This window comes from Neovison vison, chromosome 5 (assembly GCF_020171115.1).
Source record: "Neovison vison isolate M4711 chromosome 5, ASM_NN_V1, whole genome shotgun sequence".
Taxonomy (NCBI): Eukaryota; Metazoa; Chordata; class Mammalia; order Carnivora; family Mustelidae; genus Neogale; species Neogale vison.
Window position 1 is genome coordinate 83,214,285 of NC_058095.1, and position 25,382 is coordinate 83,239,666.

The following is a 25,382-nucleotide window of genomic DNA, read 5'->3' on the forward strand; positions in this document are numbered from 1 at the left end:
TGACATCTGTGGCCCTCAAGCTGATATTATCAGTAATAATCACAATTGGTGATCACAGAGGCATAAGAGGTAGAAACAGGCACTTGAGTTGAACACACTGGTCATCGATTCCCTGGAAACAGATGCTACACCGCATGCTTGTTTGAAGACTGAAACTCTACCCACTCCAGTGTGTCTCTGGTTAACATTTGCAGTACAGCTATTAGTACTTCCTCCATTTTGTGGCCAAATTCTCAAGTCACCCATACTAAGAAAAGCCCCAAGTGGTTAAAAAGATTCCAAAAACTCATAGAGCGCAACAAACACTAGATCACCGTTAGTTTAAACCCTGGTTTGCATCATGTCCTGAAAAATCATTCAGCAAGGAGAGGCCAGCCAGAGTGGTAAGGAATCCCCTTTATTGAAACCTTCTTTTCCCTAGTCCCCTTACCTAAAACCTAAGACTTCCTAGGAGCAACCAGCACACACACTGGGTACCTTGCCTGCTGGGAATGCATGCCCATCCTGGGGTGGGAAGGCAGGACTGCCATCTATGAGTAAGGGCCAAATGCAAGACAGTTCATAAAGTACTCAAACTCCTGTGATAGAAGCTTGAAGTATAATTAAAGGTTGGGGATGCATCAGGAGGGGTCCTACCAGATAGAGACGGCTAGTAGGTTATATATACATAAAAAGATTTACTTCAAGAGATTGGCCTATGTGATGGAGGGCATTAACAAGTCTGAAATGAGATGGTGGGAACCTCCATTCTGCCCCTAAGGCCTTTCAATTGATTTGATGAAGCCTGCCCAGGGTATTAAGAATAATCTCCTGTACTTAAAGTCAACTGAGTAGATGTTAACTAACCACATTTATCAAATGTCTTTAAAGCCACATCTAGGCTGTTTGACTGAATATCTGGGCACTCTGTCCCAGCCAACAAGACCCTCACAATGGACAGAAGTTCAGAGCACTGTCCTCCTTTTCAGGTATCTTGGATCTAGCCCTTTATTTGTGGAAGAGAAGGCGAGAAGACACATCAAATGGCCAACAAACAGGCAAAACATTGATCTGGTGTTTAGGACACGGAAGAAGGGTGGGGGTCTGGCAAATTTAGAGATGCAGTATTGATGAATGAATCTCCTGGGACTATTTCCCCTATGGATTGCCAGCTACAAAGAATTAATCTTCCTTCTTTCTAATCATCCCATTCTCTTTTTCAATTTTCTGATTCAATTCATGTATTTTTTGCATGCCCTCATTCTCACTTACTTCCCTCATTTTTCTTCATGCCATCCTCCTTGTCCACTTCTCTTTTACTATTTCCCAGCTTTTGATCTTCTATTTGGTTTTGCTCTATTTTTCACCACACTTAAACCTGAATTTTCAGGTTTTTCTTGTACAAATACTGCTCTAACTTGACTTCCACCATCGCCACCAGGAATGCAGGCTTGCTACCCAGAATCTGTACTAGGTCTTCCACCCCTCCCCAGCCAGAGCTGTTTGAGCTTCAGTGCACTGTCTCAACTGAGAAACGGGAGCCAGAAACAGTATCATCTTCAGAAAATGTCAGATAATGAAATGCAATAAACAAGGGCACAAAGGTGCCACTGGTGTTGGGTATCACTCTGGTCAGAGACGAAGGACCAGCAGTTACAGGGAGAGCCCACCTCAATCTCTAGAGTGAGGATGGAACAAAGTTAAATTTCATTGAGCCCCCCTCTCCCCACCACCCCTGCAAAGATGTTTCAGGGATAGGCTACATGAGAATAATCACTGAGGCAGAAATAATTCAAGTATGAGTGAGGGGTTTGGGACTCTTTTTTAGAAACATCCAACTCTGGGGATGCCTGGGTGGCTCAGTTGGTTGAGCAGCTGCCTTCGGCTCGGGTCATGATCCCGGGGTCCTGGGATCGAGTCCTGCATCGGGCTCCTTGCTCCGCGGGGAGCCTGCTTCTCCCTCTGACTCTGCCTGCCACTCTCTGCCTGTGCTCGCTCTCGCTCACTTTCTCTCTCACAAATAAATGAATAAAATCTTAAAAAAAAAAAAAAGAAACATCCAACTCTGGAATCCTGGCGAATGGTAGAGAAAGTAACAGAGTTACAGATTTTGAAGTATAAATTAAGAACTATCATGATGGTTCACAGCATTTCTCATGAGAAACAAACTAGAACCACGAGTTAGTTCCCTTCATTTACATATTACATAGTTTTGTTTTCTATACACTTGGACAAGTATTACTTCTCCTCCACGCAGCATGAAACTGGCTCCAGAGCAAGAGGAGGAAAGACCTGCTCCAACCGCCCCCGCCCACGCTACCTTCCAGGGAGAAGGTGAAGCAAACGCAAGATTTTAATAAGAAAGAAAAGACTGCTCAGTGCAGCCCCACTACTACTCAAAGGCTTGTGGTCAGGTTTGTGAGCTGCTCGGCTTCTTGCCAAAACCTATAAGCTTTCTTAGAAGCAAGGCAAAAACATTCCTACAGAGTGACTCAAGCAAATTTTGCTAACTTGTGGAAGAGCTGATTGAACACCACATGGCTGATGCAACAGGACACTGATTCATAAAACACCCATTGTCCAGAGACTGCTGAGAGGGTGCCCAGGGGAAAGGAGATGAGAAGAACACAAGATGGACTGTACCGGGGAGGTGGTGGGATGTGAGCCCACGAGTACAATGGATGGCAAAAGACATGGGTCAAATCCTCTGAAGGCGTCTTTGCTACAACTGGCAGGTGGCAAAGACATTGTTCCTCTCTTACAGGGAGATCCCACTGCCAGCAGTTATGCTATGAAAAGCCCCAGAAGAAGAGACTAATGGCAAGGATGTTCATGGAGGCATTAGGGTGACAGAAAACTTGGAACGATCTTAGAACAGTTGACAATAGGGGAAAAAATTGATTTTTTTAAAATTTTATTTATTTATTTATTTGATAGCCAGAGATCACAATTAAACAGAGAGACAGACAGAGAGAGAGAGGAAGAAGCAGGCTCCCTGCTGAGCAGAGAGCCCGATGCGGGGCTCGATCCCAGGACCCTGAGATCATGACCTGAGCCGAAGGCAGAGGCTTAACCCACTGAGTCACCCAGGTGCCCCGGAAAAAATTGATTTTTAAAAAAAGATCAACTAAAAGAAATATTAAGCCATTAAAAATGGAAACTTGAACAGTATGGTACCGGCACAAAAACAGACACATAGATCAATGGAACAGAATAGAGATCCCAGAAATAGACCTTCAACTCTATGGTCAACTAATCTTCGACAAAGCAGGAAAGAATGTCCAATGGAAAAAAAGACAGTCTCTTCAACAAATGGTGTTGGGAAAATTGGACAGCCACATGCAGAAAAATGAAACTGGATCATTTCCTTACACCACACATGAAAATAGACTCAAAATGGATGAAGGACCTCAATGTGAGAAAGAATCCATCAAACTCCTTGAGGAGAACACAGGCAGCAACCTTTTCGACCTCAGCCACAGCAACTTCTTCCTAGGAACATCGCCAAAGGCAAGGGAAGCAAGAGCAAAAATAAACTTCATCAAGATCAAAAGCTTTTGCACAGCAAAGGACACAGTCAACAAAACCAAATGACAACTGACAGAATGGGAGAAGATATTTGCAAACGACATATCAGATAAAGGGCTAGTATCCAAATTCTATAAAGAACTTATCAAACTCAAAACCCAAAGAACAGATAATCCAATCAAGAAATGGGCAGAAGACATGAACAGACATTTCTGCAAAGAAGACATCCAGATGGCCAACAGACACATGAAAAACCAGTCAGAATGGCTAAAATTAACAAGTCAGGAAATGACAGATGTTGGTGAGGATAGGGAGAAAGGGGAACCCTCCTACACTGTTGGTGGGAATGCAAGCTGGTGCAACCACTCTGGAAAACAGCATGGAGGTTCCTCAAAAAGTTGGAAATAGAGCAATCATATTACTGGGTATTTACCCTAAAGATACAAATGTAGTGATCCAAAGGGGCATGTGCACCTGAAAGTTTTTAGCAGCAATGTCCACAATAGCCAAACTATGGAAAGAACCTAGATGTCCATCAACAGATGAATGAATCAAGAAGATGTGGTATATATATACAATAAAATACTATGCATCCATCAAAAGAAATGAAATCTTGCCATTTGTGATGACGTGGATGGAACTAGAGGGTATTATGCTGAGCAAAAAAAGTCAATCGGAGAAAGACAACTATCATATGATCTCCCTGATATGAGGAAGTGGAGATGCAACATGGGGGGTTTTGGGGGTAGGAAAAGAATAAATGAAGTAAGATGGGATTGGGAGGGAGACAAACCATAAATGACTCTTAATCTCACAAAACAAACTGAGGGTGGCTGGGTGGAGGGGAGTCGGGAGAGGGTGGTGGGGTTATGGACTTTGGGGAGGGTATGTGCTATGGTGAGTGCTGTGAAATGTGTAAACCTGGCGATTCACTGACCTGTACCCCTGGGGCTAATAATACATTATATGTTAATTTAAAAATTTAAAAATTTAAGAAAAATGAAAACTTGAGAAAAGTATTCCTTAAAAAAAAAAAAAGATTTATTGATTTGAAAGAGCGTGAGCACTTATGGGAACAAGTTGGGGGAGGGGGAGAGAGAGTATCGAGCAGACTCCGAGCTGAACTCGGAGCTTGATTCCAGGGCCCTGAGATCAAGACCTGAACTGAAATCAAGTGTCAGATGCTCAGCTGACTGAGACACCCAAATGCCCCTCAGGGAAAGCGTTCTTAACAGAGAAAAGATAGGAATATGGTAAAATAAAAGCCGTTGACTGCTTTAGGGTGGGGGAAACACAGGTGGTCTTTTTTCCCTTTGAATATTCTTCCAATTAAAATGTTTAAATGGAAACAAATTAAAAACAGGAAGGGAAAGAGAGAAGAGACTTTGTCCCACTACAAGGGATGCTCCAGAGCTCTTTAGCCCCAAGTGGTAATAACTAGCTGGTATGTTTTTTCTTACTGTGCCATGGGTATAACAATGCTTTCAGGGAGAAAAACAATATATTACAGAGTCTGAGAGGAAAGGAAAAGTCTTGACCTGAAAACAAACACAGCAGAAAGAATGCACCCTTCCATGCAAATGTAAGTTCACTGCAGTCCACGAGGGCAGTGGAGCCTTCACTGGGGGGTCCTCTGGAGACAAAGTTTTCACAAAGAGGTTTGCACCAGGAATATAAGCACGCCCTCCAAAACCAGAAGAACAACATGGCCCCATCTCTGCCTGCCCCTCCTTTGTAATTCTAGCAGAGCTTCCAGCCCTCATGGCCCCAGGTCACGAGTGGTCTGGCCCACTTCTGCCTATCTCATGGAAGGCAAAGGAGACCAGGCGACAAGGCTGCACAGTTTCACTTGCAGCCTCTTTTCTCTGCCTCTTCTTCTGGGGACCCCTTCCCTACCTTCCTCCTCTGTTTCAGGGGCCTATTCTTGCTGCCTGTTAACATTCCAACTCACCCTGGAGGAACTGAAATCCATCATTTATACGGATCAATTACCTGTCGGTGACGATAAGGAGTCAGGAGTTAGAGTAAGAGCATTTTCATTTCGCTTTACTTAAGGGTTATTCAAATACTAGCACTGAAGTTTTTACTTGAAACAGAGTTGAAGAAATCCAAGCATGCCAAGCAGGTTTTAAAAAATTGAGTGGTTAACATTTTCTTTACGTTTATCTGTTAACAGGGTCTGGAGAGGTCTCCAAAATGTTAAATCAGCAGGAGCTCTCCTTTGAACAGGGTGTTGTTGCCTGCCAATGTGGCCACTCAGAAAGTAACCTCCCATAAAACAGTAAATCCTATCACTTCTTACAGACCCTCAGGACTAGAAGGAACTCTAATTAACTGATGATTCCTAGCCAGCAACTAAACAACCTTCAGAAGAGAGAGAATTGCCATTTCCTCAGGGGCTTCCATCGTCCCTGGACGGCTATGGGGAGAAATTCTTCAGTGTGTGCCACAGCCGAGTCTAGCTGCTCATCAGTCAGATGGAAGCCCAGGAACACAGGGCCAGCCTGTACACAGGCAGCACATGGACCTCGGCTCCAGTGTGAAGCAGGAGGAGCTGGGCAAACATGCCAGATGCTGTTTGTGCCAAAAGCCACCAGCCTGCAGCCCAGCATCCCAGAAGTCCATCAAGGTATCGTAACACACCTTGAGCACTATCTGGATTGAGTCTGTCCAACCAAATGGCCGACTGTTGCCTCTGAATGGCGTCTACTTAACTTCCTTCTCTCCGAGGGTCAGTGCTGGACACAAAACACTTGCTGAGCCATGGCTGAGGCTCTGGTACAGTTCTGGGGCTTCTTAGAATGCCAAGATACTCAATGTCCTTTCAGGGCTGCCCTACAGACTAAAAGCACGGCCTTCTCTTGGTATCTCTGACCAGAAGGCCATGGGCAGGAAGCTCTCTGAGCTTAAAGCCAGTGTGAAAGGAGGTCTCAACTAATTGGGAAGATGGTCTTGGTCAAGGAGGTGACACACCTGCTCCAAAAGCCCTATGCTCCCTACAGGTGGGCCAGCGGAGTCCTTGTCCTGAGAAACAGGATAGCAATGAGGAAAAGGACAGTCATGATGGGTCCATGACAGCCTCTGGGAAACCTACACAGGGTAAAAGAGCTAGAAGAATTAGAGCCAAGAGAACTCTTTGGTGTCCTCAAGTGCTGCAACAGAGAGGCTGACTCCAGGCTTTGGAAGGCAAGAAAGACAGAGGTCAGGTGGGCACGGGACAGTGGACCCAGGGCGTGTGAATAAGATGGAAAAGTGAATGTGCTTCAGGTGCTGGAGGAGTGGGAGACAGTTTCCCTCATCATACCAATGTCTGGGCTATATTTTCAGGAGGTACAATAAATAATGTAGAAATGGCAGAAAAATATCTTAAGAAAGAGTTGTGCTGGGTGAATTTTGCCTTGGTGATAAAGAAAAAAGAAATGCAAAGCAGAATAGGGAACAGTGGAGATGAGAAGCTGGAGGACTCCATGTACACCTCACCTGAAGCAGAGCAGAAGAACACAAAAGAAGGAAAGACAGCATGAGGCAGGCAAGGGCAAGGGAAGGCACTGGACAGGAAGTGAGGGGAAACATGCCTTCCCTGTATGATGCCAGGAGACCTGCCCAAGCAAGGCTGGTCCCTGAAGGGAAGCCCAGCCCAGGAATGAAACAGGTAGAGAGAATTGGGGCACCTGGTAGCTCAGAAAGTTAACTGTCTGCCTTTGGCTCAGGTCATGATCCAGGGTCCTAGGATCAAGTCCAGCATCGGGCTCCCTGCTCAGTGGGGAGCCTGCTTCTCCCTCTCCCTCTGCCACTCTCCCAGCTTGTGCTCTCTCTCTCTCTGTCAAATAAATAAATAAAATATTCAAAAAAAGAAACAGGCAGATGGAGGTGGCATCACTTCCGGAAGAACATGAGGCTCAGAGCAGGGTAAAGAAATTCCCAGATCCCAGAGTTCAGGGAACAGAGCTGCTGCAGGCTGGTTTTTTTCAGTCACAAGTAGGTTCAGTCAGACATTTTATACATTATCTCTTTAATTAAAAAAAAAAAACACTAAATTGTTAAGTTTAAATTTTAAAACATATAAAATGTAGAAAATCCTACAGTTGAAGGTACAGTGTGGAGGGCAGGAGCTTGGGTCTTTCTTGAATCCTTTAGCTTCCCTTTACATGACCCACACTCCTACGTGACTCTTCTTGCCAAGTACATAGACATCGCCAATGTCTGAACCGTAATATTTTGCTTAATCAAGCCTCAGCTTTTTCCCCCTGGACACATTCCAGGTTAACCATAGCCTGGAGCAGCCCACAGCATTTCCAACACCTTCCCTGCAAAGAAAAGCTTCTAATATAACCCTACCTTCCAAGTGCCTGTAAGCAACTACTTTGAACATGCTTTTTCTTGTCGAGCCTCTCAAACCACAAGACTACTGTTGCCTTCCCTGATCCTGAAGCCAGTGAAACAAGTGCCTTAGCTTGATTCTGCCCCATTTTCTTCTTTTCAGCCTCACTGGCCTGTCTTGTACTGTTTCTCTTCCAGAGAGAAGGCTGAGTGATTGGCAGGGAACATAGTTCCTCAGTCACAGGGTACCTACTCATGGGGACATTTTATGGAAAAGAGGAGTCAGTGAAATGCTGGGTCTCCCCAGGCTGTCAGAAAACTAGGGGCCACAAAGTAGCCTACTGTCCGATATGGGTTTCTTCTCCGAATGCTGAATATGTGGGAAGTAAACTTCCTGAGGATTATTGTAAACTTGGAGAACTGGCCCTGCACTAATACTGGCTTATTAAAGGAGAGAAGAAATCACCTCCATATGGTTGCAACACATGTGAGAGAAATATAAGAGATGGTTATAGTAGTAAAATTATGATTTCAGGTCATCTTTGCCCCTAAAATATGTGTTCGCCCCTTTCTGTTCCTTGTGTCACCTCCCATTACATAGGAGAGCTTGCTGTACATTCTAATTTTTTTTAATTTTTTATAAACATATATTTTTATCCCCAGGGGTATAGGTCTGTGAATCGCCAGGTTTACACACTTCACAGCACTCACCAAAGCACATACCCTCCCCAATGTCCATAACCCCACCCCCCTTCTCCCAACCCCCCTCCCCCCAGCAACCCTCAGTTTGTTTCGTGAGATAAGAGTCACTTATGGTTTGTCTCCCTCCCAATCCCATCTTGTTTCATTTATTCTTCTCCTACCCACTTAAGCCCCCATGTTACATCACCACTTCCTCATATCAGGGAGATCATATGATAGTTGTCTTTCTCCAACTGACTTATTTCACTAAGCATGATACGCTCTAGTTCCATCCATGTTGTTGCAAATGGCAAGATTTCAAAAGAATTTGATGGCTGCATCAAAAGAAACGAAATCTTGCCATTTGCGACAACATGGATGGAACTAGAGCGTATCATGCTTAGCGAAATAAGTCAAGCGGAGAAAGACAACTATCATATGATCTCCCTGATATGAGGGAGTAGTGATGCAACATGGGGGCTTAAGTGGGTAGGAGAAGAATCCATGAAACAAGATGGGATAGGGAGGGAGACAAGCCATAAGTGACTCTTAATCTCACGAAACAAACTGTGGGTTGCTGGGGGGAGGGGGGTTGGGAGAAGGGGGGTAGGGTTATGGACATTGGGGAGGGTATGTGCTTTTGGGTAAATTGGAAGGGGAGATGAACCATGAGAGACTATGGACTCTGAAAAACAATCTGAGGGGTTTGAAGTGGCAGGGGGGTGGGAGGTTGGGGTACCAGGTGGTGGGTATTATAGAGGGCACAGCTTGCATGGAGCACTGGGTGTGGTGAAAAAATAATGAATACTGTTTTTCTGAAAATAAATAAATTGGAAAAAAAAAGAATTTGATGGCTGCATAGTATTCCATTGTGTATATATACCACCTCTTCTTTATCCATTCATCTGTTGATGGACATCTAGGTTCTTTCCATAGTTGGGCTATTGTGGACATTGCTGCTATAAACATTGGGTGCACGTGCCCCTTCGATCACTATGTTTGTATCTTTAGGGTAAATACCCAGTAGTGCAATTGCTGGGTCATAGGGCAGTTTTATTTTCAACATTTTGAGGAACCTCCATGCTGTTTTCCAGAGTGGTTGCACCAGCTTGCATTCCCACCAACAGTGTAGGAGGGTTCCCCTTTCTCCGCATCCTCGCCAGCATCTGTCATTTCCTGACTTGTTGATTTTAGCCATTCTGACTGGTGTGAGGTGATATCTCATTGTGGTTTTGATTTGTATTTCCCTGATGCCGAGTGATATGGAGCACTTTTTCATGTGTCTGTTAGCCACCTGGATGTCTTCTTTGCAGAAATGTCTGTTCATGTCCTCTGCCCATTTCTTGATTGGATTATTTGTTCTTTGGGTGTTGAGTTTGCTAAGTTCTTTATAGATTTTGGACACTAGGCCTTTATCTGATATGTCGTTTGCAAATATCTTCTCCCATTCTGTCAGTTGTCTTTTGATTTTGTTAACTGTTTCCTTTGCTGTGCAAAAGCTTTTGATCTTGATGAAATCCCAATAGTTTATTTTTGCCCTTGCTTCCCTTGCCTTTGGCGATGTTCCTAGGAAGATGTTGCTGCGGCTGAGGTCGAAGAGGTTGCTACCTGTGCTCTCCTCAAGGATTTTGATGGATTCCTTTCTCACATTGAGGTCCTTCATCCATTTTGAGTCTATTTTTGTGTGTGGTGTAAGGAAATGGTCCAATTTCATTATTCTGCATGTGGCTGTCCAATATTCCCAACACCATTTATTGAAGAGGCTGTCTTTTTTCCACTGGACATCCTTTCCTGCTTTGTCGAAGATTAGTTGACCATAGAGTTGAGGGTCTATTTCGGGGCTCTCTATTCTATTCCATTGATCTATGTGTCTGTTTTTGTGCCAATACCATGCTGTCTTGATGATGACAGCTTTGTAATAGAGCTTAAAGTCCGGAATTGTGATGCCACCAACTTTGGCTTTCTTTTTCAATATCCCTTTGGCTATTCGAGGTCTTTTCTGGTTCCATATAAATTTTAAAATTATTTGTTCCATTTCTTTGAAAAAGATGGATGGCACTTTGATAGGAATTGCATTAAATGTGTAGATTGCTTTAGGTAGCATAGACATTTTCACAATATTTATTCTTCCAATCCAGGAGCATGGAACATTTTTCCATTTCTTTGTGTCTTCCTCAATTTCTTTCATGAGTACTTTATAATTTTCTGAGTATAGATTCTTAGCCTCTTTGGTTAGGTTTATTCCTAGGTATCTTATGGTTTGGGGTGCAATTGTAAATGGGATTGACTCCTTAATTTCTCTTTCTTCTGTCTTGTTGTTGGTGTAGAGAAATGCAACTGATTTCTGTGCATTGATCTTATATCCTGACACTTTACTGAATTCCTGTACAAGTTCTAGCAGTTTTGGAGTGGAGTCTTTTGGGTTTTCCACATAGAGTATCATATCATCTGCAAAGAGTGATAATTTGACTTCTTCTTTGCCGATTTGGATGCCTTTAATTTCCTTTTGTTGTCTGATTGCTGAGGCTAGGACTTCTAGTACTATGTTGAATAGCAGTGGTGATAATGGACATCCTTGTCGTGTTCCTGACCTTAGCGGAAAAGCTTTCAGTTTTTCTCCATTGAGAATGATATTTGCGGTGGGTTTTTCATAGATGGCTTTGATGATATTGAGGTATGTGCCCTCTATCCCTACACTTTGAAGAGTTTTGATCAGGAAGGGATGCTGTACTTTGTCAAATGCTTTTTCAGCATCTATTGTGAGTATCATATCGTTCTTATTCTTTCTTTTATTGATGTGTTGTATCACATGTACATTCTAATTTAAGTGTAGCAGTTCCTGAGGAAGCAGGCTGTTCATTCATCTGGCCAACACAAGCCCAAGTGCACGCTGCACAGGTACACAAGATTTGCAAGTATGAGAAGCCTGCTTATTCCCGGCTGTTACCCTGGAGGGACCCACTGGTGTTCACACAGGCCCATGACTAATAAGAGGAAAACCCGGCCATGATTTGCATCCCGACTCCAGAAATCAAAAGGCTAGATAAGGGTGGCTGATGCAAAGTGCGTGGCCGGTATGACAAGGAAGACGCCATCTGGGCACCCATCCCCACCAGTTCCACAGGTCCCAGGAAAGGCCGGCTTTGATTTGGAATAATAACTGACATCTCCCCGGCAGTTACAACCTAGTATTCTTCTAGTATTCTAATGTATTTGTGTTTTAACTGAAGTGAAGTAAATCCTTTTTTAAAGTTGATTTTCACATAACTTTTGGGATAACCCAAGGTATTCAATGTCACAAAACTGGAACCGGAAATCATAGCTTATAAAGTGATTAGGTAACAGTCTCTCCACTAAGCAGAAGCTGGTTAGAGTTGCATGTTTATCTGTCATAAGCCTGAGTCAGACAGGGAGGGTCAGAAACAAGGGACAGACAGGGACAGAAGAACATGGAAGGAGAAAAGACAAAAAGGACAGTAAAATATACTCTATCACACTGAAATTAAACCTGGATCAATTGAAAGTTAAATTAGTATTTAATGTTCTATTAAGGCAAAAAAAAAATACTGCCTTTAAAACTAAGAAGTTAAAATGTTTAAGAAAAAAAAAAGAAGTTTACCTTAAAACAGATGAAACGCAACACATCAAATCTTTGAGATCAGGGTCTCATGGGGGAGAGAACCAGGCTCCTCCAGCTTCACAGAGCCTAGGAATGTCCTGCAGAGCTTATTAAAATGCAGAGTCTGGTTCTGCAGGTCTGGGGGTGGGTCCTCAGGGGCTGCATGTCAAACAAGCTACCAGTGAGGCCCCCGCTGCCTTCCAGAAGCCTCATGTTTGGCCTCATGCTTGTAGCCAGGATGGGAACATTTCAGCTCAGGGCTAACACACTGGTGGCAGCTGTTGCATACAAAAAATTACACGGGATTTGGGGACTCAAAGCACGGGCATCGTTACCAGGACCACAGTCCATAACACTTACAAAACCACTTTATGCCAGGCATGTCCTATGCCCTTTTCCATACATGATACTGTCCAATCCTCTTCACCTTCCAAGGAGAAACAGACCCACTGGTGCAGCCGATCACAAGTGCAGACACTTGGGCCAGAAGTGGCACAGGTGTGGATCCCTACCAGATTAAAGCATGTGGACAAAACCATTCACTCTCTTGAGCCAGTGTCTTCATCTGTAATAACAACGTCCCTCTCATGGTTTTAAGATGGGATGATCTACAAATATCTGTAAATCATGAAAACTATAAATGAAAGAGCTTTGTAAACTTTTAAATACTACACAAACTGATGAGGAGACGATCCTCAGGGGTTCTCTGTGGTAGTCTCATAATTATATTCAACAGAAACCCCTGAACGAGTTTATCATAGAACGTTTCCTCGGTTAATTTTACTACATGCTCTCTGAGACACACTCTATTAACTGAAACAATTCTTCATAAAAGGAATTAGATCCAGATCCCATAAACTACATCTGCCTGACAAGAAACCGAGAACTGAATTTCTGAAGCTCAGGGCAGGAAGAAAAGAAATCTAGCCTCACAATTATATTGCTCAGAAGGATGACTAAAACCTGAGATAAGCAATTACCAAAGCTCATTACCAACACATTCCAACAGGCTGAGAATCTGCTGATGGCTTCCTGATTGACTCCAGCTCACCTCCACCTACCCTCCCTGGATGGGGCAAGAATTTATGGGCAGTACAAGCTCAGCTGTTGTCTGGGCGAGGGTTTATTGTCACAGCACAACTTCCTGTACTGTGATCATTAGCTTAAGAATATTGATTTACAGAGGAAGGCAATTATATGATCTCCCTGATACGAGGAAGTTGAGAGGCAATGTGGGGGGTTTGGGGGGTAGGAAAGGAATAAATGAAAAAGATGGGATCGGGAGGGAGAAAAACCATAAGAGACTCTTAACCTCAGGAAACTGAGTGTTGCTGGGGGTAGGAGGGTAGGGAGAGGGTGGTTGGGTTATGGACATTGGGGAAGTTATGTGCTATGGTGAGTGCTGTGAAGTGTAAACCTGGCGATTCACAAACCTGTACCCTCGGGGCTAATAATACATTATATGTTAATTTTTAAAAATTAAAAAAAAAGAATATTGATTTAAAATCACATTTCTGGCCAAGAGGATCTTGTCCCCTAGTGACCTAATCTTGAGCTACTAGATTGTAGCCAGACTTGTCCATCTGGCATTTCCAAGCCTACAAAGGCTGCTCCAACCCAATTCTGAAGCCAAACTGGAAGGTAAACATGCGGTGAGCATCACTGAGACAATACAACAGAACCCAGAAACCCTGTTCCATCAGATACCTGGCTGCCCATCTTGCTCCCAGACAGCCCTTGTCTTTGCCGAGCTTACATGGCTGTGTGTGGCCATACAAAATCAACAGTCGATGGCAAGAGGCAAGACAGTGTGTCATGGTCTAGACTGCCACTAAGACAAGGTGTGTCTTATTCCCAGCACTTTCTCTTTCTGACCAGGAAATGATGCCTGCAGCTCACCTTCCTCTTCTGGAATGGGCAGGTCTTCACAGGAACCTCCCTTACCTTTCCCTGATCCACCCTTCTTAGAATTTCTCACCCATGCTCGGCTGCAAGTATTAAAATATGACTTCCAGAGCTGGTGAATGAAACTCAAAACAGAAACACCATAAAGAAAATCAATGAAACAAAAAGCTGCTTCTTCAAAACAATCAATAAAATTGATAAGCTCTAGCCAAGACTGACAGGAATAAAGAGAGCAGACACAAATCCCCCACATCAGGAATGAAACCAGGGATATCACTACAGACCCTGTAGACACTAAGAGGATGTGAGTTAAAAAGTTATATAGCCAACTTTATAAAAAGTTATAAAGCCAACTACTTTAAGCTCTTGAATTCAATAACTCAGAAGAAATGGAACAATTTCTTAAAAACCACAGGTCCCCAAACCCAACCAAGATGAAATGGTTGGTTCTTTTAACCATTAAAGAAGCTGAACCTGTAATTAAAAATCTCTTGGAAGAGCCCTCCCAGGCCCATGTGGTCTCACTGGAGAATTCTACCACTTAAAGAAGTATTAACAAAAATTTTATAATCTCTTCCAGAAAATAAAGAGGCAAAACTTCCCAATTCATACTATGCATTATTACTTTGTTGGCTAATGCAGTATTATTTTCATATCAAAATCAAATAAAGACAGTTTAAAAAAAACCCACAAAACTACAAAACCAATATTTCTTCTGAACTTAGAAAAAACTTCTCAACAAAACATAAGCAAACTGACTCCAGCAAGGTCTAGAAAGAACTACACACCTGGTGGTATTTATTCCAGGTTGATGCAAGGCTGCATCAACATGGGAAAATCAATTGATGTAACCTACCAGATCAATAAAATTAGCAAGCGGCAAAACAGCGCCCTTCTTCTCCTCTGCCAACTGCATAAGACACCACCATGGCTGAGCGGAAACGCAAACCATCGCTCTGCCAGGCCCCCTACCTGTCCCACTCTATTCATTACCCTAACCCATGGGTAGGACCCCCTAGAAATTCACACTTGGAGCTGATTTGTGGGACAGGATTCCTCAATCCACCCCCTGACACGCACCCAAGAAGCCCGGACAGCAGCATGCAGCCCCATGTTCTGCCCAAGGCCTCCCACTGCTCTGCAGCCAAGTAACCTTGTAGCTCCCATACCTGGAAACGCACCAACCCTAGTTTGGGTCAAAGAGAAAAGGTTCTGCCAAATTTCAACGTGCTCTGTGGCTCAAGAAAGGAGTGAGACTGAAGTGCCCATAGTGAGTCCTTGAGGAGAGCAACCCTGCTCATCTCAGCTCACATTGTTCTCTACGTCAAGGCTGAGCCTTAGCGTGTTGGCCCACACACAAGACCCACCCCAGAAGGAGACGGTCTAAGAAAGATAAATTCCGTAGTAATATCTTTGGATCTTTTGAAATTAAGAAGTATAAAAATCTTCAATTTTTACTGTAAAACATCCCCAATTCAGCTCCTTTTTATACTAAAGCTGCTCCTAGATGTTTTGAGGTAAACTTGGAACACCCTAAAATCTAAATTCAAGTTCAACTGGCTCTGAAATTGTGAGTCAAAAGGGTGTCATTCAGCCCCAGTGCTCACTGGGACTCAGCACGTGCATGCAGATTTGCACGGAGCAAGGTGGGGCTTGTGAGAGGTTTTCTCACCTTGCCTAACTTTCCATGTCTTAAGTGGAAACCAACACCAGGCGGCACAGGTTTTCCTTCAAGAAATTCAAGTGATAAAGTCAAGACTTCTTAAACCAACCCATCTAATAGGTGGAAATATTGATCCACCAGTCCCAAAGGGAGAGTGGTGGGAGGTAAGAAAAACGTGTCTTTTGTGTCTGCTGGGCTGCAGTGTTGAGAACTCAGAGGGAGGAGCCTATGGCCACTTAGGTGAGCGGGGGAAGATTTCTCTGGGGCTCTGCTAGCCCCAGGATCTAAGGAAAGTAGGGCCCGCTGTATGGATGTTCAGAGCCCACACCTGCAGAATCTCTGCCCTCAGAAGCAACTACTTTGGGAGCAGGTGCACAGCCAGTGTGCTAGTGGCCTTTCCACGTCTGATTGGCCAACAGAACAGGTGTCTCTGAGCATCGATGGTAGAAGCACCTGAAGCACAATACGGGCGACCCTATCCCCTCCACCTGTTCCCCCTCTGAGCCCCTGCCCCACAGCTGAAACACTCCACCTGTCACTTAGTCTCAGCAGAGCTCAGGGATGTCTGCCGTTCCATTCCTGCCTCACACCACCCTGGAGAGAGGGGCCTGCAGGTTCTACATCTGCCTGAATTGTCTGTAGATCATCTTTATTTTTTTAAAAGCGAGTTGTCTTCTAGACATTTGCCAAAAAAAATTCTTGAGATTCTATTCACACTTTTTATCTTCTCATTTCCATAGCCTCATCTTGGTTTGTCAGAAACCGTGTCCTGCTGGATTTTAGTGCTCGGTGCCTTACAGGGACTCCAGGCACACGAGTCCCACAGCAGCAAACATAGAGACACAAGCAGGATTCTCAGATATGTCATCCCTGAGAACATTCCTGCAGCCAGGAACATGAATATACTCAGTCCACTATCAGCCCCTGGAGAGAGGACAGTCAAAAGGAGGGCGGGCAAAATGAGGCAACGAGAACAGCCAGAGCAGCCAAATTCAACAACTCTTCTAGCTCTCCCTCCACTGCTCTTCCAAACCCAGAGCTCCCAAACCACAGCGAGTTTCACTTTGTGGTCAACACAGAGAGAATTCTTATGTAGGACTCCCACCTAACTCCATTATACCAGAGCCTCTGAGTTTTTCCGTTGAGTTGGCTCATATCATTCTGATTGGAGAAAGCAAGATTTACCTCAGGGCTCTTATCTCCTTAGGGCACAAGCTACCTTACCAACAAAAGTAAAAACTGCTTTAAAAGCTCTCACAGTGTTTAACTGTCATATTGAGCTTTTCTTGTGGTCTGTTAAAGTGTTCCCCTATTCTAGACAAGTGGAAATAATTTAAATACAGTTCCACGGGGTGCTTTCAGCTCACTGTGTCTTTAAAATATTCTACTATTGACTGACACTCAAAAACATTCCACAATTTGAGAAAATTAATACTACAAACTTAATGAAAATCCCAGGACTCTGCCTTGATGACACAGGAGCCCTAAGTGGATTTAAACAGTGAGGACACAGAATTGTAGCTTTATGTGGCAAACGCACACAGCAGTCAGAGCAGATGATGCGTCTTACAATGACAGGACAGAACACCAGAAACAGGATGCAGGAACAACACATACATCATGTGATGTAGCTGAAACACAATGGCCGCAGGCCAGCCTCCTCGTTCCTGTCTCAGGCTGGGATTCGCAGGCTCCTACAGGAGGTAAACCAAGGTGTGGGCCTATTCCAGGAGCAGACAATTCAGCCTGAGCTCCAGTCCCCTCTGCCTTATGTACCCGGACAGACACTCACTCATGCTACCATGTTTCTGCAACAGGAGAGTGGGCAGACAGTGTTGCTTACCCATGCAGAAGCTGGGGAAGCATCGCTTGGGGAAGCAAGAGAGTGGACAGAAACCAGATGGTCTGAGCCTGAGACCCCTGGCCTCTTCACTGAAATCTGGTGGCTGCTCGCATTGTCTATCCTGACCAGCACCAGGTCCTTCATATAAATGTATGCAGTAAGGTGATCTTTAAAGTCACGTATAAAATCTTTTCAGGAAAGGACAGGTTAAGTGTGTGTGTGTGTGTGTGTGTAATATCCTGTTTATATATAAGATGAGCATATTGCTAACAAGTTTAAGGCTTATGCATTGTTTCTTCCTCAAGCCCAGTAAACTGGGTTTCTTTAGAGGATACTAGTTTATTCAAAATATATTTTTTCCTCCTCTTGAAAAATTATAAAACTGGGGGGGAAACCGGAGACTGAGAAAACGCCATGTGTCACACAGAGATAATTATGCGGTAATGATATGAGAGGGCAGGAAACAGAGAAGTCTGTCATCAGGTGTGAATATCAATGACTTACTGTAACAGAGGAATTTCGGAAACATACAATGAATTGCTATCTTACCTTTTATTTTCCTTGCCTGTTGACTGAGTTTGAGAGAAGAGTTTGCCCTCAGTCCCCAGAACAGAGCAAGCAGGACCAAGAGCTTCTGACTTTCCCACCCACTACCCACCCCCCATGAGGCCCCAGGACACTGCTGCCACCTTTCCCTCCAGCTGCCAGAGGCTGGAAGCTGCCCACACACCTCCACAAGCCGCCAGGCCTCACTGATGACAGCATACTGGAGGCGATTCAGGGCAAAGCCATCAATCTCCTTCATGACTCTGACTGGGGACTGTCCAATCTTCTGCATCAGGGCGTAGGTTCTGTCCACTGTCGCGGGGGCCGTCTTCGGGTGTGGGACCAGCTCGACCAATGGCACATAATATGGTGGATTTACCTTACAGAGAGACAGAAGGGGAGAGAGTCAAAAGACAGCCCTGGAGCTGGGGTGCTGTTCTGGCAGACTCTGTTTGCCTAGCTTGAATGGTCAGATGGGGCAGATTGTCTTTAAAAAGGCCTTTTTAGATTTAGCATCCAACGACAAGAAACTTGAAATATAAAGTAATCCACAAAGGAGGGAAAGAAAAAACCTGAGCACAGAATTCTGTGGTTTTATTTATAGAAAAGTCAATACCACCATACGGGGTTGAAATTTGGAGGTGCTGATGACCATCCTACACATTCCGGGCTAATCCCCTAACCCCTGAACTCCCCATGGGACTTCTCAGCGACCTGCTGTTTAGACCTATTGACTTCTACCTATCCCCAGCCAGCCTCCAGGGCCACTCTCTCCACAAAAATTGCCACAGGTTCTTACTATTCTACTCTGTCAGTATTAAAAATCATTAACAGCATCTTCTCAAACTATTTCCTTAATTCCTCCATGTTAAGTTTCAAACGTCTGCCCCCCGCCCAAATCAAATCTCACCTAGAAATCACACAGCACCAGAACTCTACCGCAGCCCCGACATCCTGAGATGGGAAGGGTTGGTCCACAGTGAGTAGGTCCTAATGGAAATGCTTTCCTAGCCCAGCACTTACAGTTTGGGTTCTGGGTTTTTTTGTTTTTTTTGTTTTTTTGTTTTTTTGGAGTGTTTTGAGAAACTGTTCTTGAATATTCCCAAAGAGAATTATCCCTGGTGCAAAGAAAATGCTGCTTAGTGGTACCTGATTAGCCTTGCCATTAAAAGCCAAATGCACTACAATAAATTGTTCCCCAAATGATCCTTTTAAATAATTTTTCCTTGATACATGGACAAAAATTGATAGAATCTTATAGTCACTTCAAGAAGCATCCATTTTATTGGTCCCTGGGTGGCTCAGTCGGTTAAGCATCTGCCTTTGTTCGGCTCAGGTCAGGGTCCTGGGATCAAGCCCCCCCACTGGGCTCCCTGATGAGCAGACAAGCTGCTTCTCCTTCTCCCTCTGCCTGCTGCTCTGCCTACTTGTGCTCTCTACCCCTCTGTCAAATAAATAAATTAAATCTTTAAAAAAAAAAAAAAAAGGAAGCATCTATCTTAAATGACTTCTACAGAAAAAGAAAAGACAAATTTTCTTTCTCCTAGGACATTGCTTAGGAGAGGACTCTGGTCCACACACAGCTTACTTCAGAGATTCCTTCTGCTCTCAGCCTGCCTTGGTCACTCACTCAGTCCTCTTAGAAAGCAAGAGAGGATAGTACCTGTTTTCATGTAAGTAAGTTATAAATCAGTGTCTTAACTGAATCACTTCTCTCCTGTCTATACTGAACTCATAAAAATGTCTACCTCTGGCCTTTTTAAATATCAGAACTATAAGAACTGAAAGTAGGTGTATTTTCAATGAATTTTATTTTACTGTCAGACTTGGGCTTAAGGTCTTCCAATGTTGGGCTTAAGGTGTTGGGCTTAAGGTCTTCCAATGTTGCAAGCCTCATGGGTAGCAAAAACACAGACTGAGACAACAGTTAAAAAGCATCGGTATATTCTTAAAAAAAAAAAAAAAAAAAAAAAAAAAAAAAGCATTGGTATAGGTGACTTGCTAGTTTCATCAGACAAGTCTTCCTCACAGGCTTTCCTTCTTCCCACAGTCTCCTTAAATGGCGATGCTCCCAGGCTGCCACCACTGGCCCTCTGTGCCCACTCTCTGGCTCTGGGCAGAGCTCAGCAGCTCCCAGGGCATCCTCCCCACCCCAAAATGCTGAGATTTCACACACAGCTCACCTCCCACTTCAGGCCCACATTTGTAATTGTGCACTGGACACACCCTTAGGATAGACAACAAGCATACACTCAACCTGTCACAAATTAAACCCCAATCTCTCCACCCTAAAGCCCAGTCCTCTGCCTAGCTCCATCTTGATGGGAACGCCGACACAGCACCAACACCCAAGTTAGTACCATAAGAAGTATCCTTGGCACCTACCTCTCCCTCGCCTCCCCTACTCCCCATCAGTGATTCTGTCAATTCTGGTCACCTCTCTCAAAAAACCCATTTCTGCTACCACACGCTTAGCTCAGGCCATCACCTCCAACTGAGATTTTGGCGCTCTCCTCACTGGCCTCCCCCTCCAGGCTCATTCTCTCTGTCACTGCCAAGGGGATCCTCTGTCTGGCAGGGGCCTGTCAAACCCAGAGAGACAGGAGAACCCAAGGCTGCCAGGACTGGTGGCAGCAGAATGGAGAGCTGCTATTTAATGGGGACAGAGTTTCAGTTTCAGAAGACAGAACTTCTGAACAGATGGTGGGGGGCCTACACAGCAGCATGAATGTGCTCACTGCCACTGAACGTATACTTAAACATGGTTAAGATGGCAAACCTTGTGTGTATTTTATCACAATTAAAATTAAGGAAAAAGCTGATCATACCACCTGCAGCTCAAAACCCTGCAGGATCCTGATTCCCTACCACCCACTAAAATACCACTGTACAATCTGGCCCTTTGAGCTTCCTTGAATGGGTGGAGTTGGCACACTTCTGTGTCCATGCTCTCAAGTCGATGAGCTTCTGAGAAAGGAACTCCCAGAGTGTGAGGGCCTGGATGGGGTCATTCTTGCTGTGGCACCTCAGTTCTGGAACAAGGACCCTGATCCCTACTACAGGCTCAGAGATGAACAGTGGCAATGACTGGTACTTTAAATTTAATATGGTAGTAGAGGAGAGGTGGAGAGGACAGGAGGTAAGCAAAGCAGGCGACTTAAAAGAAAAAAAAGATTTTATTTATTTGACACAGAGAGAGACAGTGCATAAGCAGGGAGAGGGGCAGAAGGAAAGGGAGAAGCAGCCTCCCAACTGAGCAGGAAGCCCAGTGTGGGGCTCAATCCCAGGACCCTGGGATCACGACCTGAGCCAAAGACAGACACTCAACAGACTGAGGCCACAGGTGCCCCACCAAGCAACTCTCTTAAACAGAAAAGGAATGGCTATTTCCCAACTGCTATTCTGTTTCTGACACGGAAGGTAGGACCTGGGCCTTTGGCTGCTGGAGTCTGGGAGTTAAACTCAGAAACATGCCCTCAAGAAACGGGAAGAACAAACAAAGGTGGAAAGCAAGCAACTTTTTAAAGGTTAGAGGAGATGGTCCTGGGCTCAGCCGGCCATGAGGCTCTTTGAGAGCTCAGGTTGAGCAGGGAGGTTCAAGGGGGGGCATTCTCCATTCACCTCATGAAAAGCCTGCCCAGAATCTGGACCAGAGCCTGGAAGGCATGTGATCACAGCGATAGCACAGCACGCCCAACACAGAGGCTTCGTTTATTTTCTCTGCAGTAGATTAAACAGAGTTAAACTCACAGAGGAAAAGCAGACTGTCCCTTTTCCCAGAAGACAGGTGCAGCAATTTGCAATTCATTCTCACAGCCCTGCTGGCATGGGGGTACTCCTGACCCTGTGAATTCCTCTTCCTCTTAACAAGAGGAATGTAAAAATGAAGGGGTATATAATTTTGATAATTTAGGTAGTGAAGTCCTTTCATTAGTGATAAGCCCCACCCCCCTTCCTGAACTCACCCTCCATAAACAGAGGGGAAAAGGCAGCCCCTCTGAAGGCAGCAGCTGGCCATGTGAAACAGGCACTGCTTGTACACACATGTACACACATACACATGCTCTCCATAGACAGATGAACATTCAAGTTACCATCAACATGAGGGTAAATGGTTCCGGGTCAGGTGGGAGCGTGAGTCAGAAAAGGTGCAAACATGGGCAAGGAGTGCTTGGATGGGAACATTTAGGGCACCTAATGCGGGTAGGGCCTGATTTAATTCCAGGCTGTGTTATAGCTCTGTGGCTGACTAGTAACCTACGTGAGAACTGTACGTTAGGAACTATTTCTATTCGAGACTATATCCCCTGAGCAGATGTGTGTCCTTCCCAGGCAGCAAAATCTACAGGACATTCATAAGAGTGGTACCAAGAGCGTCTGATGGGCTAAAACAGCACTGTTTAGCTCTATGGGACCACCAGTCCCCAATGGAATAAAGGCTGTAAAGTGTGGCTGAAACTGTCAGTAGAAAACTGCTGCTCCGATTGATTGTTGGCATAGATCTACGTACCAAGAGAGCATGCAACCCAACCCAACCTTCAGATAATCACCAGCCACCAAATGGCCATCCCTGAGCCCCTCCACACATCCACAAGGAGATGAGGCAGACAAAGGCAACATAAAAAACATTCGAGAGGAAGACCAGCAGAGACTCAGAGAAGAGCCACATGAAACCCCTCTCCCTGAGCCTGTCACTTTCCTGGCATACTCATGAAGCCTACTCAGAGTTCTCAAACTACCTGTGTGCTGAGAGAACACGCTCACCCACCCGTACTGGACTGACCTGAAATCTCCTCACCCCACAATGAGAAAAGGTGCCCAAGAGACAATATGGGATGTAGAAACTCCTTGGCTGCTGGTTCTTCCGTGGAGGGGTGGAGGCAGCAATCTTTCACAACTGCTGACTTTCCACTTTTGCCCCAGCCTTTCAGAGGCATGAATGGGCTTCCTTTTCCTTTACGCTATTTCCTGTCTGGGCAGAGTCGTGGGTGACAGGAGCACAAAGTTGAGGCAGTGGCATTGAGCTGATGCGCTAGGCTTGGCCTGCAGGGCTAAAGGGAAACTGTAGCTCCTCAAAGACTGTAAATGGTTCTGGATTACTCGGGGACTGTCCATTCAGCTTAGGTTGAATTGTTCACAGACACTTTTTTTCCCACTCTCCTTGAGCTCAATGGCATGATTAAACAATGGGCAGCACCAGCACAAAAGAAAGGATAAAATTCCAAAGACAGTCTACTTGGGTGATTTCATCTGCATTGGTTAATGTTAGCTTTGATATAAAATAATCTACAAAAGTAGTAAGAGATTAATTTTTGAAATAAGGTCTGAGCTTATTTTGGCTACACTGTTTGCCTTTGATTAAAGAAGTAAAAGCGAACAATCCTGGAATGGTAGGAGAACTGTCATTATACAACAGTCACTGGCTGAACTACTAGTCGGAGGTCCTTGTTAGGTGTGAGAGGAAAGTGAGTAAGGTGTAGTCTCATACATCAGGTGGTTTAAAATTAATAAGATTCCTACCTTATTAAAGGTGGAATAAATAAAGGAATCTTATTAAAGGACTTAGGAGGTATTTCCTAAACAATCTGACTTTGTTGTTTTTTTCTTTTGTTTTACCTGACTTAGAAGTAAAATCTCTGGTTAGAAATTGGGAGTTTTCAAGCAAGAGGCTTACACCTTTCACTGAAGCAACAATCAATCTAATAAGTGGTTTATAGTTTCTGAGAGTCCTTTTTACAGACATGTAAATGTCATAGAAGCAAAGATAGCACATGTTTCATTGCACTTGGTATTTGGATGCTTCAGTTAAGGTCCCTCTTATGTCTGTGTATCTGTGTGGTAGCTAGACGTGACCAGTTTTCTTCCATGTTCTGTGGGTCTAAGCCTCTGTATTTTATGACCAATCTAATTTCCATGGTATTTCAGTAGGAGGACGTCTGGATATCCAGAACTATATTGTCATGTGAATGGTGGTCCAAGCAGTTCCTCTTCTCAGCATAGAGAATCCAGTAGGCATCTGTGACTCCCCCTTTTTCCTCAGTTCCCAGAGTAAGTCTGTTACCATACAACCCCCCTCCCTGACTCTAAACTACTCTTGCCTCAAAAAGACGATCTGACCTGCTCTTAGTCTAGGACTCTCAGCCTCACTGAGGCCCTCCCTGGTCACCCATCCTTGGAATATTGCCCCAATTCTGTGAAGAAGCTGCTCCCCTCTCTCAGCCATCTTCAACATACAAAGAACCTTCCAATTACCCTCCAAAGGCAGCATTTTCACCACATCACAAGGCTGCTCTGTGCCTAAGCCAGTCCCAGCTCTTTAGAGCAACTCTCAAGATTCTGTACAACTCAACTGTTTCTTCCCAAGCCTTCCAGCTTTTTCTTCCTACTCCCCAAGTATGTGAGGTATGTGTGTCCTTCCAGTCAGACTGGTCTCCTCGCAATTCTGTACACCCCACACTTGCTCTTAGCCCAGGGTCTTTGCTTACATTCTTTCCCACTCTCTCCTCCCTTGTCAGCCCAACCCCATCCTGCCCAGCTTGGCCCCAGCTTCTCCATCAGCCTCCAATGGCCTGCTAGTGCCGGGGGTGTGGCCATGTCATCCACTATCCTATTTATTATGGCTTGGCCAGGTCAGCTTTTCTATACTAACAGGCTGTCCCAGTTCTCCAAGGTCACGCTGGGCTCAGTTGGTTCTCAAACTCCCACCAAGTGATCCCTGGATCTCCTCTCTGATTCCTCTTTCCTCACATTACCACATTCATCTCAAAAAGATTTACCATGTGCCTGCACATCAGTTTGGAACTCGCTGTCCAATATACCTCACCATGGATCCCCCAATGAATAGGTCTGCCCAACAGATGTGTGTAAGGGAACAAGAAAAAGGGGTGGGGGGTTAACATCAGACTACTGAACCAGAATCTCAGGAGCAGGACCCAGGATCTTCACTTTAGCAACACTGATCCTACTCTGGATTGTGCTGAGTCAACTGCACAGCACAGTGACATGGCTGCAAAATCTTACTCAGTGTATACATTTTTTAAATGTACCTTTTTCCCCAACAGTGGAATTCTGTATTTAGCAGTCTCTGTCTTTAGCTGGATGGTGAGTTACATAAGGGTGAAAGTATGTCAGTACAGCTCATTCTATCCCATTCTATCCCATTAGGCATTAGGTAAGCAGGTACAATTCAAGGCATTTGGGGATTAAATTCTTTTTTAAAATGCCGGTATTGGGGCACCAGGGTGGTTCAGTGGGTTAAAGCCTCTTCCTTTGGCTCAGGTTGAGATGCCTAAATTATA

At 44.6% G+C, this 25,382-nt stretch overlaps 1 protein-coding gene across 2 annotated transcripts in view; it reads right to left on the reverse strand.

Annotated features, from left to right (window-relative positions):
* Positions 1-25,382, reverse strand: part of CRYL1 (crystallin lambda 1) — a 156,468-nt gene that overhangs the window by 12,300 nt on the left and 118,786 nt on the right. For both annotated transcript variants that reach the window (XM_044249388.1, XM_044249389.1), the window contains one exon: positions 18,269-18,463. In XM_044249388.1, the coding sequence (XP_044105323.1) occupies positions 18,269-18,463 (195 nt within the window). The remainder of the gene's footprint in view (positions 1-18,268; positions 18,464-25,382) is intronic.